Raw genomic sequence first — 14,361 nt, 5'->3', positions numbered from 1 at the left:
GTGATGAAAGCAGATTCCTCCACATACAGTAGTAGAGAGAAATGAACTAGTGGCAACTACTTTGTGGGATGCATGGTTGCAAAGCTGTGTTAACCAGTGGAGGCTTCTGTTCAGATGTCTGTTTCTCCCCATCTGTTACAAAGAACTGTGGTAGCTAGATGTCTCTGCCATTTCATTAGGCAGATTTTAAAACCTGTTTGAATGACAGTAGTAGAGAAGGTGAAAGAAAGCAATCATTCTGCCTTCCAGAGTGATAATGAGGTAGAATTTCTGAGGCAGAGTTAATTTCTCTTCATCACTTTATGGCACCTGCAATAAACCAGATGTCTTCTGGAAAAATCACCATCTTTGCCCCAGAAAGTTCATAGGTCAAACTTCAGCTGCAATAAAATGAGTTATAAACGGGGAGAACACAAAAACAAGGACAAAGTTCACATTCATGAAGTCCTAAAGGGTGTCCCTGGGATGTCTACTTTTCAAGAAGCCAAGAATGTTAGAGTTACATTTCATGAGCATGTTGTGGGAAATGCATGTAGATTTAGCAAAGACCAATTGAGAGCTGAAAGACGAACGGAAAAATAACTGTGAATGGCAGTAGAGAGGAACTTTTATTAAATTAGGTGAAGCCTGTGTCCTCCTGCTCAGCTCCAATCTGCTCCTGGTTTGTTAAATGATTTGTTATTAATAGTCTCATACAATTACCAAGAAATTACAAGGGCACTTGTTTAAAAGAATAAATTCATTCACCATATCTAAAATCTTTGTGTATCATGTACTCGGTACATTTACTGACACATTAGTGGTTTGTTAGGTTTGCCAGTTATTTACAACCTTCACACTCTAACAGAAATAATTATTGGCCAATTTATAATATACTTCCTAAAATTACAGTATCCATATTTTTGCCATCCTTGGATTTTTTTTTTCTTTTACTTTAAAGGACATACTTTTTCAGTCCTTTCAGTAGTCTTGTCCCTAACTTGCACAGTTGTTAGATAGTTCCAGTTAGTTGATTTTTTGTTTTGTTATCTGAATGTGAGCTGCCTTTATATGCATTGTGTGTCTGATTAAGACCTTTATTTTATGAAAATAACAAATTTCAGTTTTACAAGGCTACCTGAAAGTGATTATTTGTAAGAAAAACAATGTCTAAATCCTGCTTAGTCTATTTGTGGGATCATGTGCAAACTTAAGACCCAATTTGAGAGAATTTAAGTTCTCATTTATTTTGCTACTCTGCAAAAGGATTTCAGCTTAAAGTAATGTAGAGCAAGTAGAAGACTCACCTGCAGAGAAAGCAATTTAAGAGAACAGTGCATTAAGTGCTAGAATATTTATCAGTGATACAAATATTCCATACATCTGTCTGTGTTCTATATTGTATACTGCTGTTAAGCTTTATGAGTCTGTATATGATTTTTCGTATCTAGAGGCTCTTTTAGCAAAGCCATATGACAAATATAGAAAAAATATATAGTTATTATTGACAAAAAGAGGCAAAGGTATGTTTCTTCAAAATGAAGACAGTTTAAGTTTTTTATGCATGGATAAAATCATCAAAGCACTTGTGCAGTAGACAGTAATATCCTAAACAGCAAAAGGAGGATGAGAGAAGTTTTACTTTGTTATGCCCTTTATGTAACAAAGACAACTGTCATAGTGTGCACCATTTGCTACAAATTCAATCACTTTCATAACCTAAAATACATCAGCTTGTTTATCCTGCTGGTTATTCTCATCCCGTAATATTTCTTGAGCTTCAGAAGGTTGATAATAGGTTAAATTATCTGGGAGTCACTGTACTGTCGTTGTGCACTGTCAGTTTTACAATTACAGCTGATAAATGGCCTCAGGGCCATTTTCTGAACCTCTTCATGAGGCTAATAGGAAGAAAAATTTATTTTAGTTTCTAAAAGACTTGAAAAAACCCATGGCACAGAAGGTTGCTGAATTTTATTGTTTGCTGTACAGCAAGAGAGTATTCAAGACAAATTGAAGTAAATAAGGGGCTTAGGTTTGAAACTAGATTTTGCTGCCTTCATGGGCATTGAAAGAGGTGCCCAATTAAGGAAAAATTCACAAGAGGCTTGCATTTTTCCAGTTGCATTTGAAATTTCCAGCAAATACATTTTTGTAGGAATAAAATGGATGTTTCAAGAACATTTTCCCTAAGGCTTGAGAAGGAGCTTTTTTATCTTTTACTTGGATTTAATGATTTTAATTATATTAATAATAATAATATAAAAAAATTAAGACAAGTGATGTTTTAAAGACAAATTCCAAGGCTTGTTTTGTTTTTATTTTATGGATTGTGAAAACAAATACTTATCAGTTGCTAAGGGGATACTGGGTGACCAGCCTTTGGTGTTAGTGGTGATTGACAAAGAGCTGACTTTGGGCCAGCAGTTGCCTTCAGCACACTGTAGTAGTTATCAATTTGTTTCAAAGCAGTTGTTAAAGTATTCTGCATTATTTCATAACATTACTTTTCTGCTAAACCAACTGCTGTGATTGCTGCAGAAATGACGGGTGGTTACTAATGACACTCTTGAATAGGAGAGGAAATTAACAAGAAGGTAACCTTGTAGGAAAGGTCTGTGTCTTACATTCTGCCCTCCAGAGACTGTAAGTCTGTAGGTCTTCTTTTGAATTTGAAAAAAGTACTACAGATATTTTTATGAGCTTGAAAGATGATCCAGGGGTTTCCTTTTGAAAACACATTGCCAGGTTACTTTTCTTGGGTTTTTTTTTGAAGTTTGGTGGGTTTTGTTAGGGTTTGTTTGGAACAGCGTGTCCTCTTGTACTGTACTATCTGCTGTTCTTTCAGATATAGTCACTTGCTGTGGCAGTGAACAAGATGGGCATCCAGCAATGAAGCAGAAACTATTTGTATGTGTATTGGTTTGATCAAAGTTACATAATTACAGCTTTTGTTGGGCATTAATCATTCATGAATAGAAGCCTTTCAAGGAAAGAAAAATGTGACTCTTCTTATGACACAAAGCCAAATCTTTTTAGTAGTCAAAGTAGCACTTTCAGAATGGAGAGTTGTTTGTTCCCACCAAATTGGTGGTTCTAAACTGCTATGCCAGTATAAGTTCTGCTTGGTGTGCAGTCTTAATTATTTAAGAGCTACACATCTCTGTCTTTTCTTTTCTAAAAATAAGCAGCCTGTCTAGTGTATGCTGTTCCAAGAACTATTACAAGAGTAGCTTTGTGTACTTGAACCACTTCTTATGTCATTTCCACTCCTGAAATGGTTCTGTTCTAGTGCTAAAGTGGTTCTGATCATGAAACTTCTGGTGTCCTTTGCTTCCACTGTTAGTCTCTTGCTTGTCTGATGGGTAGGAGAAAAAACCTAAAAACAGGGACCAACCATTGTCTTCAAACTGGTGGTCATGCAAGGGAAGATACTCCCTTCCTTATAGACTTCTTTCCCTCCCCAATGCTTTTCTTTGTTCACCCCTTCCATCTTTTCTTAAAAATTCCTTTTTTTACTAGTTTCTGATTTTTGACTCAGTTGTGCAATTTTTTTAATCCATGCAGCACGATTGTCTATTCAGCATGGGAAAGTTTCAGAGATAGTCTCAATTTACATATATATGGTATCACAATTTCATGCTGTCATTTTGAAGCCTTCTCTGTCCTGCAAGCTCTGACCATTGAATTTAGTCATTACACTTCATGAGGGTAGATTTTTATGGAGAGATTTTGCTTTCCCTATCACTTTCGTTTTTCTCTGGATTCCCCACAATCAATGCACCTCTTGCACTGACTGTTAGGCAGAATGTAATAAATACATTTGCATCTACAATCAGCATTTAAGCCATAAGATTGCATTGTGATGCCTTGGCATGCATGTACAATCAGCTGGAATATGTGACTGGTTTTTTTCAGAATGTAATGCGTGCTGCTTCACACTCCTAAAGCAATTTGAATGTCCCATTAGATTGGAAATGTCTCAAGAGGGTCACAAAAAATGGGTATGGGTTTTGTGAAGACAGGCAGGAAAGTAGAGGAGGAGGAGTTGTGCTCTGGGTTAAAGTGAATCATGAACTTACAGAAGTCAACTACAGTGACTATGGAAGCCCTATCTGGGCCAAGATCAGAAGGGAGATCTCCAAGGGGGATCTTAGACTAGGCATCTGCTACCAACCTCCAAACCAAGACAATCAGGGCAAAGAAGCACTTAAGCAGGGTCACTTAAGCAACCGTTAGATAACAGATCCTGGGTCTTACAGACTTCAACTATCCAGACATTCTTGGTAGAGCAATACAGCAGGTCACAAAATCTATCAAGTTCCTGGAATGCAGGATGGACTGCTTCCTCCTACAAATGTTAGACGTGTTAACCAGGAATGAGGCACAGCTGGACTTGCTGCTCACTAACCAAGGAAACCAGCTTTGTAGTATCTCGCTCAGTGGTGGCTTTGGCTGCAGTGATCACAGTGTGGAGTTTGGGGTCTGGCTGTGCATTCTGAAGGTTAGTACTAAGGCAGAGGAAACTGTTATGGAAAGAATCCTCCTGGGAGCCATCACAAGTCAGATGAAGCACGTGATTGGGAAATGCCAGTATGGGTTCACAAGGTCACATTGTGCTTGACAAACCTGATTGCCTTCTACAGCAAAGTAACCTGCTTGGCTGATGTGGGGCAGGCCATGGACACTGTCTGCCTGTGTTTCTGCAAGGCTTTCTCTATGGTCTCTCACCACCTCCCGGCTCCTGGTGAAGCTGTTGTGTAACAGCCTGGACAAGCTGCCCGTGCAGGGGGTGGGGAACTGACCCACAGAAAGCACCCAGAGTGGGGGTAAATGCCTCCTTTTCCAGCTGGCAGCCTGGCACAAGTGGGACCCCCAGGACTGGTGTTGGGGCCAGCGCTGTTTCATGTCTTCATAAGTGGTCATCCAGAGCACTTAAAATCACTCAGGAATCAAGTGGACACTTTGGAAGGAAGAGCCAACCTGCAGGAAAACGTGTGTAGGCTGGAAAGCAGGCAAAGAAGAACCTTACGAAGTTCAACAAGGACAAGTATAAGGTCTTACACTGGGAAAGCAAATCCAGGAGCGCAGCACAGGCTGGGAGCACAAGTCTGGGAAGCAGCTCTGTGGAAAGCAACCTGGGAGTCCCAGTGAGCGACAAGCTCAGTATGAGTGAGCAGGGTGCTGCTGCAGCAAAGGAACCCGGTGAGATCCGGGGCTGCATCCACAAGGGCATCATCAGCAGAGATTGTCCCATTCTTGTCAGCGTTTGTCTGGCCACACCTGGAATACTGTCGTCAGTTTTGGTCCCCACTATACAAAAAATAGTACGGACAGGCTGAAAAGGATCCAAAGAAGGGCCACAGAGATCATCAAAGGGCTCGGAAGCCTGATGTGTGAGGAGAGGCTGAGAGAGTTGGGTTTGTTCAACCTTGAGAAAAGAAGGTTGAGGGAAACCTTACCACCATATTCCAGTATTTAAAGGGTGGCCACAAAGAACATAGAGACTCTATTCTTACAAGGGGTCACATGGAAAATATGAGGGACAATGGGTTAAAGTTACTCCTGGGGATATTCCACTTGAACTCAAGTGGAAATATTTCACAGTGAAAAGAATCAGCCAGTGGAATAATCTCCACAGAATTGGTGGATTCCCCAACATGGGGCATTTTTGAGATTTGGCTTGACAGGGTGCTTGGCTGCCTTGTCTAAATCATGCTATTGTAAAGAAAAGTTGAACCTCCTGAGGTCCCTTCCAACCTGCTATTCTGTGGTTGTATACTGAGTTAGAGCCCCATGTCTAAGTTATTTGAGCAATTTGAAAAGTTTCAGTTTGTAAAACCAGAGAATTGATTTTTTGTGGATTTTGCTACAATAGTGATTCTTTTAAATATTTTAATTAAAAAGCAGTTATTTCACTGGGGTCTAGGATGTAAAGATGACAGGGTGTTATTAGAAAAATGTTCAAAGAGTTTAGCTGTAATATTACTGATAAAGAACAGAAGTCTGCTTTTAGCAAACTCATGCTTGAATTCTTACTTTCTGCACAGACTGCATCCTCAGCTATTAAAGGTGCTATCCAGCTGGGAATAGGATACACGGTAGGAAACCTTACATCAAAACCAGACAGAGATGTTCTTATGCAAGACTTCTATGTAGTAGAAAGTGTCTTCCTACCAAGGTAAGAACAAGCATATTCAATTTTTCTTCAGTAGAATTTAATAATTAAACTCTTAACTAGATATTTTGAACCAGGTTTGTTCTCCAGTTCTAACAAAATTGTGTTAGAGTAAGTATAACACATGAAACTTGAAAATTATCTGGTCTTCATGTTGTCATTGAAAATGAAGGTAGGGAGAGAACTGGAAAGGTCACAGTTCATCTGAAGATTTGAGACTTACCATTTGTAGAGAGGGAAAGTAATTTTTACACTTTCAATTAGAGGAATTGTCAATTAGAATTTCAAGTGATTTGTGGATCCAACATTTACATTTGTTTAGTTGTGTTTATTTTCTAAAAATAATACTTGATATATTGTTGAGAATGTTTAAAAATTTATGGAAATTCAAGTCCTGCCATTTGAAGTATAATATAATAATTTATACTACAACACTGCATTTTATTTACACTATAAAATTCTATCCAGGACTCCAGTCTGTGAGAACACTCAGCTCCTACAGGCTATGCTGATTACAGGTTGTGCAGCTTTACTGCTTTGCTACCTCAGCTTGTATCACTGCCAAGTTGATGGTATAGAAATTGTAGCAATACAGTTATGCTGATAAGGGAAATCAAGGTCATACTGATTTTTAATGTTCAGAAGATAAGTACAGTGTCATGTACCCTTTCTGAGTTATGTATGCCAGCAAGAGATGAAGAAGGTTTAGGAGAAACGTATTTCACAACCAGGATGACTTACTCTGTTGAGTGTTGTCTAGGTTCTCAGAATTGATAAGTACAGTCATTTCAGTAAGTATATGCTATATATGTATTATTTCCTGCATTTGGGATGATTTCTATCCGTTTTTCCAAGTTTTGTTCACGTGCAGTTTGAATGCTACTTCATAAGGTGTTCCGAATAATTTATAATCCTTAGTATTTACTGGTGTCACTAAACCAAGTTAGATTAACAATGTACAAAGTATTTGCAGGCTCTTTAAATTTTGGTAAATTTAAATTTTGTAATTTTAAATTTTGGTATAAATGTAAATTTCCTTGATTTGACTCCTGGTTTTCATTGAACTGGGATATCCTATAGAAAAAAAAAATTCTTTTGTGAAATGAAGCTTTTACATTACATTCTCTAGTTCCTAGGAGTTGAGAGTATTCATATCCTTGTTTTGGTGTTAATCATAGGGTTTGTGCACAGATCAGTAGTCTTTCTCTTGTAGATTAGGTGGATATAGAGAAGTTAACTATATGCATGTGTTTTCATATACACTGTAATCACAAAATTTTGTTTAAAAAATCCAACATACAGGTAAGAAATTTGCACATAATGCAAAAAAGTTTTTATTGGTGAGAAAAATGTCTGCCTATGACAGTGATGGAGGCTTCCATCACTGGATGGTATGTTTGCTATATCAGTTTTGTTCATGGAAACTAAATGGAACCTACGTGCTAAAACTGTTTTATTACATAGCATGGTTTGAGAAAGAGCATCTCTTCTCTTTTTAAACTTAGTTTTAAAGCAACAAGTAAAATAAAACAATTTGTAGTCCATGGCATTGTATGTGCCTTCTTTGCTGTGAGACTCACGTGTATGTACACACAGAAATGGGATTTCCTTTTTTTTGTATTGGTATTAAAGGAAGAGCTGGGAGACATCCCTTCTGGCCTGAAGCAAAATCAAAAGGCAGAAGGAAGAGACTGACTGCACTAGTGTAAAATTGAATAGAAAAGCTTTAGTAAGAGCAACATGAGGTTGAGTAAACTTTTTGCAGAAGTTTGCAGCTGAAGGAGAACCTAACAGTGCAGCAAGAGTGGCGCTAAATCTTTCCAGACAGTGTCCTATAAAAACCAAATATTTTGGGTAAAATTAGACAAATGAAAGTAATGGCCAAAGCAGTGTAGTTTTGGGGTTTGTGATTTTTTTTGCATAGCTAGGTAGTAAGCAGTATATAGCATAGTGAGTCATCTTGACTGTAACAAAGAGCGTCTCCATAAAGAGCACTTGTTGACAATGTTGACTATCTGTAGCAATCTCTTCAAACCACGACACTTGATTTCTTATGCTGATGCACAGAAATTTCAAATCCTGCTATGTCTCAATGTAACATGCACTTTTATTTATCTAAAATATATTCAACCAGAAGTGTATTACTGTGCATAAATTGTAATACTTTAGGATTGCACAAAATTAATACATGATTCTTTCTTGCTGGTTGAGAGTATTGGGATGCTGTTTCATGATGGCATTATGTGGTTTGGTCCTGAGTCATGTGAATAGGGAGCTTCATTACCCATGTTGGAAGTTAAAAGCAAAGGTTACACATTCTTTACAGCTAGGGCTGCACTCCCAAGGTGCACCTCAGCTGCTCTTCATTTTTTCCTAGGGGGGTACCCTACATGTGATGGCAGCACTGTTAAAAGTAATTACTGTAATGACTTTTTTTTTTGTTCCCTTTGGATTGGTCTGGGCTGAAAGCAGTTAGTGGAAATTAGTTACACCAGCAGGTGAAGTGGGTTGACCTCTACCTGGGGGTACCCTGGAGCAAGCTGAGGGTGGGTAAACTTTCTGCAGAAGTTTGCAGCTGAAGGAGAACCTAAGAGTGCAGCAAGAGTGGTGCTGAAACAGGTGCTTACCCAGCAAGGTGCAGTATTTTTCCACTTGCTTTGGGCACAAATAATGCATCTGCAACTTCAAACTGGTTATCAGCTGAACTTTCCCTTCATTGTGGCAACTTCACAGCAGCCTGCCTCTTCGCATGGTGTCCTGCTCCACCTTCCTCCCATGTTTTCCTTGTCTCACCTGTTTCTGGCAGTGAGGTGAGAAGACTGTTTTTCAGTCATAGGCACCACCTGCTTTGATAGCAGCAGGAGCACAGTTATGGTGGCAGTGGTAAGATAGACCTAAGGTAGTAGAAATGCAATGCAATGCAGCCTTTGCAGCGGTGAGCAGAAGAGTGTTATATCTGCCCTTCTATAATTAGGGGGAAATAGTCAACACTTGTTTATGAATTTTATTGGTTGAAGAGGATAAATAGTCTCTGCATACCTCTCAGACCCTGAAATAACCCTCAGCCTGTGTCTCTGCTTCACTAGTCATACTGAAGTGTTCAGGATTCATTAAGATGGGAGAAAAATGCCAGGGGAAAAAGTGGTTAGGTCAGATCTGAACGTAACTGCTCTGCATATTGTAGGAACTACTGATGTAAATCAGGAGTAACTCCCTGGATTGCAGGTTACTCCTGGTCCAGAGTTACTTTGTAACTGTGTTAAATTGGTCATAGTTTAGCCCAGATTAATTTAGGTGTTTATTTCTGGAAGTGACTTTGAGTGAAGTACAGGTGTCTCTGTACAGTGGGTGGATTTGAATTGCAAAGGTGCTTGCCTTCATTTGCACATTGTAATGGTGGAGGGCCTTTCATCCCTTTCTCTTCAAGCTCCCCAGGAGTTCATACAACATGTTATTTTTGGAAAATGAGGTATTACTGGAAGCTGCTATAATGGAGCTCATTGAGAACCACCTTCCAGATAGAGTTAAATTGGTACTATGCAAATATGTTCCTAGGATGGAGAAACAAAATGAACCCTGCACTGAGCCACATGATTCTGAAGATAGTGTCTGAAGTCTCCACCCTACAGAGTGAAATAGAATATTTCTCCACTGAATGAAGGGAAACCACTCCAAGTAACCTCTTTTCTGGCTTTTCAACTCTGCTTTGGAAATCCAGCAACAGAGGTGCTTACTGCAGTGTTGGTACTGCTACAACAGTGGGTGGAGGGTTCAGTGGGAAAGTTCATCCTGCATGTGCTCTCTATGCTCTGTCCTATGACTGAGCTGTGTGGGGCATGTTTGTGCCCCTGTCTTCCTTGGCTGGAACCAGTTCCCAGTGGCACAATTTGCTTCTAGTTAGTAGTTAGTACAATGTGGCTGCAGCAATATTTTGTCAGCCCTTTGTCTGGGCTGTGGCACTGGCTCCCGGTGAGATGGCCGTGGTTAGAACAGCTCGTTGCTCATCTGTAAGCCTAGCTCTGGCAGATAGTGGTGGCTCAAGCTGGTCACTGGGCCACGGGGATGTGCAGCTCTTTGTAAACTGGCAGTTTAGGCAGCTTGTTAAGCTCTTCCAGCAGACATAGAAGGAGGTGCATTTTCTGTGGTGATGACTGAGAAGCCAAACAGAAGCTGCTCCATTTTATCAGCTAATATTGGCTATGAAGCTTCAGAAATGCAGAGTGTTTTAAGCAAGATGGTTTGTTTCAGCCTGCATTTTTTTGTTGTCTTAGATGGAGGCTGCTTCTAAGCACAGCTATTGAGTTTGACCTTTTTTGCAGCAACTCGTTAGTCAATCTTATGTACTTCCCTTGCTAATACACTTTTATTGCAGGGTCTAGACCCTGCATATTGAGAACAGTTGCTGTGGTTTCTAATTGAGCTGGGAAGTGTTAGATGCCGATGACCTGTAAGCACTCTGCAGCTACAGTTTGTGTACTGAACTGGTTCATTTACAAATTGCTTTCTTGTGACGCTAATGAAAGATTATTCAGTACTTTCTGCTCTTTAATGTCAAAAGCCTACCATTGTATTGTGATAGCATTTGAATAACTGCTCAAATAAGTAATCAAAAAGTACTAAGAAAGGAAAAACTTTTACATATGGCCAGTCTGGGTTGTACCCTACATCCAAAACTGAAGTTTACTGCTTTCTAGTATGTTTTTGAGGACTGATTGAGGAAAAATGATACTTACCCTTGGAAATATCTTTGTACCAAATCTGTATCACAGGTTAGCTGATGGACTAAGGAGTGTATTTGTAGTATAGAATGCTCTGTGGGTTCAGTGTGACTAGTATTTAAATGTTCACACTAACAAGAGTCGTGTAACTTAGACCATGATATGTGTTTCCAGTGGGTGGTTTCACAAGGCCGATAAAGTGACCTGAATATTCTGATATGCTGCTGCTCTTCTTTGATACTTCGGTTGCAGAGATGCACAGAACTCATGTTCTGACAAGGTTTTTACGGTTTGTGAGTTGAGTGATAGCACAGAGAGGAGGATGAAAAACAATTATTAGAAATGGGGATACTTTGGCAACAAAAGCTAAGAACCTGTTATGAATTACTGGACTCAGCTACTTCTGTTACCAACAAATTATTGGTAAACCTCTGATTACCTGGATAGTTATATGGTTATGTAAACATACTTAAACTACTTTTCAAGTACTCTGAGATCCTGTATTTTAATAGCATTTCCAGTTGGTTATGAAATAGTCATATCTTTGTCATCGTAAGTAAATGCTTCTGTATTCAGCTGTTACATAGATATGATTGGCTTGGCTTGTTTTAAAGTTGCTTACTATTCCTAGTTGTATTTCAAAGCTGCTTTGCAGGGAACTGCTTAGGATAGCGTTTGGAGACTGAAAGTTTAGGAAAATGTGAGAAAAAAGGGTATTACTGCTGGACTTTATCCCACAGTATGAAAAAAACACAGACACACCTATTTGTACAGATAACCATGATACGTACTTCCATCACATGGGAAATTATATTTTCCTGAAATTAGACACAGGAAAGGAGTATACCAAAGCACTACCTGACCTGCAGCGTGTGTTTGTTTGATACAGTTTTTAGAGATGAAACACATTTTGATGAATTTTTAAAAAGCAGCTGTATCCAACAGCAATGAAACTGAAATTAGATCATTTTAGTTTTTAATGTTGGGAGCATTTAAGTTCAGACATTTTATTTTGATTTTTGCGATCTGAAAAAGAGTTGCTTTCACTGAAAGAACTGAGGTGTTCCTCCTCTTCAGGTTTTTTACAATACACATGAGAAAGTTACACATGGGGTCACAACTACAGACTTAATTCTTTTGTTAACAGCTCCATCAGAGCCTTTTAGCAATCCTCAGAATGAAGGCTTGCTACCAAGATATGCAGCTAGCTCTCTCTGTCCCTTCAGATAGGTGTGATATCTCCTGAGTACATCCTACCAGGGTGAGGCCACAAGAAAGAAAAGCTGCCAAGAAACGTATCTGGATGTCTTGTTTAGCAAATTTTTGCAAGCCATGGGGTTCACTATTAAAAATGTAATTCGTTTTAGTTCACTTTTAGTTTGATATTGCACCACCTATGCTTTTAATCCACTCTCAGCATTTACAAAGTGACAGGCTAAGATGCACATACTGTCATTTCTAGGTGTGCTTGATTTAAAAAAAAAAAAATTTACAATTTAAGTATTAAACCAAACTTGCATTTGAAGCTTAGTCTCTCTTCCTTAGTCTGCCTACAAATCTTTTTCTTTTGTGTGGTCTAACAGCTAAGGTTATTGAAATACCTCATAAGTTACAATTGTTCCCTAATCTTTCCAAAGCCTGTATTTTATTGTCACAGCTCATATTAAAACTCTTGAATTCCTCAAGATTGCCAGAATCAGAGCTCATTTTAAAAGTCTTTATCTTTGTTTTTCTGGTAGACCTGGTAAACTAGCTGAGAGGGAAATTATATGGTTACCCCCTTTCTGTTATGTCCAAAGCACCATTTTGCAGATTTAATTTTTTGTCAATAGATCATGGGCATTTTTCTTGTTCAACTTCAAAGACATAATCATCCCCATGAAACTGCCTAGACTGATTAAAAATCATTATATGTAGTGCTTTGCACATACACTTTAATCCCACGAAAGCAAAACTGTAAAATGCATCAAGGAAATGTGGAGAGAAACCGCAGAGTACATTCTTTCAATAGCTAATAGAGTGGAATGTGAATAATTCTAAATAGGGTAGGGATGTACTTACATAAAGCATTCTCTACAGTGGAGTTTGTCATTTTCCAGCGAGAGCAAGGCCATACTCCATTCATATTTGTCATATGAACTTCAAATTGATAAGAAATTTGAAGTTTCCATTACTGTAGGATATTACTGGAAGTGAGGGTGCTTTTTCTATTAAAAATAACATCAAGAAAACCTTAGAAACTATTTTCCAGAGTACTAACAAGAAATCTTAAATTCGTGTCAAGCTTGCTTCATAAGTTACAGAAGAGCTTACTGTTGGGGTCAGTAAACTATTCTATTAGGTAGTGAAGCAGAAACGAATTAATATGATTAACAGAAACAGTAGGGTATGATAAAATACTCTGCAGACCTTAAATATAAGGTATTACTTAAAGATGATTTTATAAAGAATAAAGAAATTCATCTGCATAGTGAAATTGACTGTTACATCTGTAAAAAATTAATCTGATATGCTCTAAATACATGGAATTGCCCTCTGTGTAGAAGCTGTTCCAAAATAATTGTTCTGTTTTACAATAAATCTCCCCTTGCTATGCATTACTGTGCACCTGCTGAGCCAGCATTGGTCATTTTACTCCACATGCACTTATCAAATGGCTCAGAGCAGTGCTACTGTCATGGCAAACCTCCTACCTTCATCTCACCTTAGTGAAGTGACAGTACATGTTCTGGTATAGTAAGGACATGTCATCTATTTGCTGATATGCTTTCACAGGAGAAGCTTTTGAGTTATGCCTGGAGGAAACAGATTTATATAAGTATTTAGTACTGAAAGGTAGAACTCTATAAAAAAGTTTAGATGCTTTATATTCCCTGACAATTACGTGATACTTCAGTAGAAAACACTCTGTTCTGTTCTTTTTTCCATCTTATGACAACTAAATTCATTTACAAGTATGACCCCAGGTTCCCAGTGTAGCTGTATGACCACTGGGGCATCCTCATATTGCACAAAAATTCAATGAGTTACAACCAGCTCTAAAAAACTTAATGTCAGACAAATCTGGCAGTGTTCTGAGCAGCTGAAAGGCCTTATGAATGGGCATGAATGAGCATATCTTAACTGTAAAGAAAAACTACCATCTTCAGCTTGTATACTACTGACATCCATCTTTTGGCTCTATAATGGAACAATAAAGGATATATGGATTTGATTTTGATACCTTGGAATTGTACTGCAGTAGACATAAAGTGATCAGAGGAGTTCATTAGGACTAGGTAACCTTCACTATTACCTGTAGGGTTTAGCACTCCAAGAAGCAGCAGTATTCTATTGTCTTTGTATGTATGGTTGGTCATCCACAACCATCTTTTTATGTGTGAATTCACGACAGAAATCTGTTTTTTTTCCTCCTTATGTCTCTTATTCAAGAGTCTGAAGTCTTACACATTTCTGGAGCCTGAGAAAGATTGTTCACCTGCTGTC

General features: G+C 38.5%; 1 protein-coding gene across 6 annotated transcripts in view; it reads left to right on the top strand.

Moving 5' to 3' along the window:
• The window catches only part of PIP5K1B (phosphatidylinositol-4-phosphate 5-kinase type 1 beta), a 91,874-nt gene that overhangs the window by 38,811 nt on the left and 38,702 nt on the right, over positions 1-14,361 (top strand). For 5 of the 6 annotated variants that reach the window (XM_017730609.1, XM_008630860.2, XM_017730607.1 and 2 more), the window contains one exon: positions 6,030-6,160. The exons of the other annotated variant lie outside the window; for it this stretch is intronic. In XM_017730609.1, coding sequence (XP_017586098.1) covers positions 6,030-6,160 — 131 coding nt within the window. The remainder of the gene's footprint in view (positions 1-6,029; positions 6,161-14,361) is intronic. 6 annotated transcript variants of the gene reach the window in all.

Source organism: Corvus brachyrhynchos, unplaced genomic scaffold, assembly GCF_000691975.1.
Source record: "Corvus brachyrhynchos isolate BGI_N302 unplaced genomic scaffold, ASM69197v1 scaffold93, whole genome shotgun sequence".
In the NCBI taxonomy this organism is placed as follows: domain Eukaryota; kingdom Metazoa; phylum Chordata; class Aves; order Passeriformes; family Corvidae; genus Corvus; species Corvus brachyrhynchos.
The sequence above is the reverse complement of the archived record's forward strand: the minus strand, read 5'-3'. Positions and strand labels throughout refer to the sequence as shown.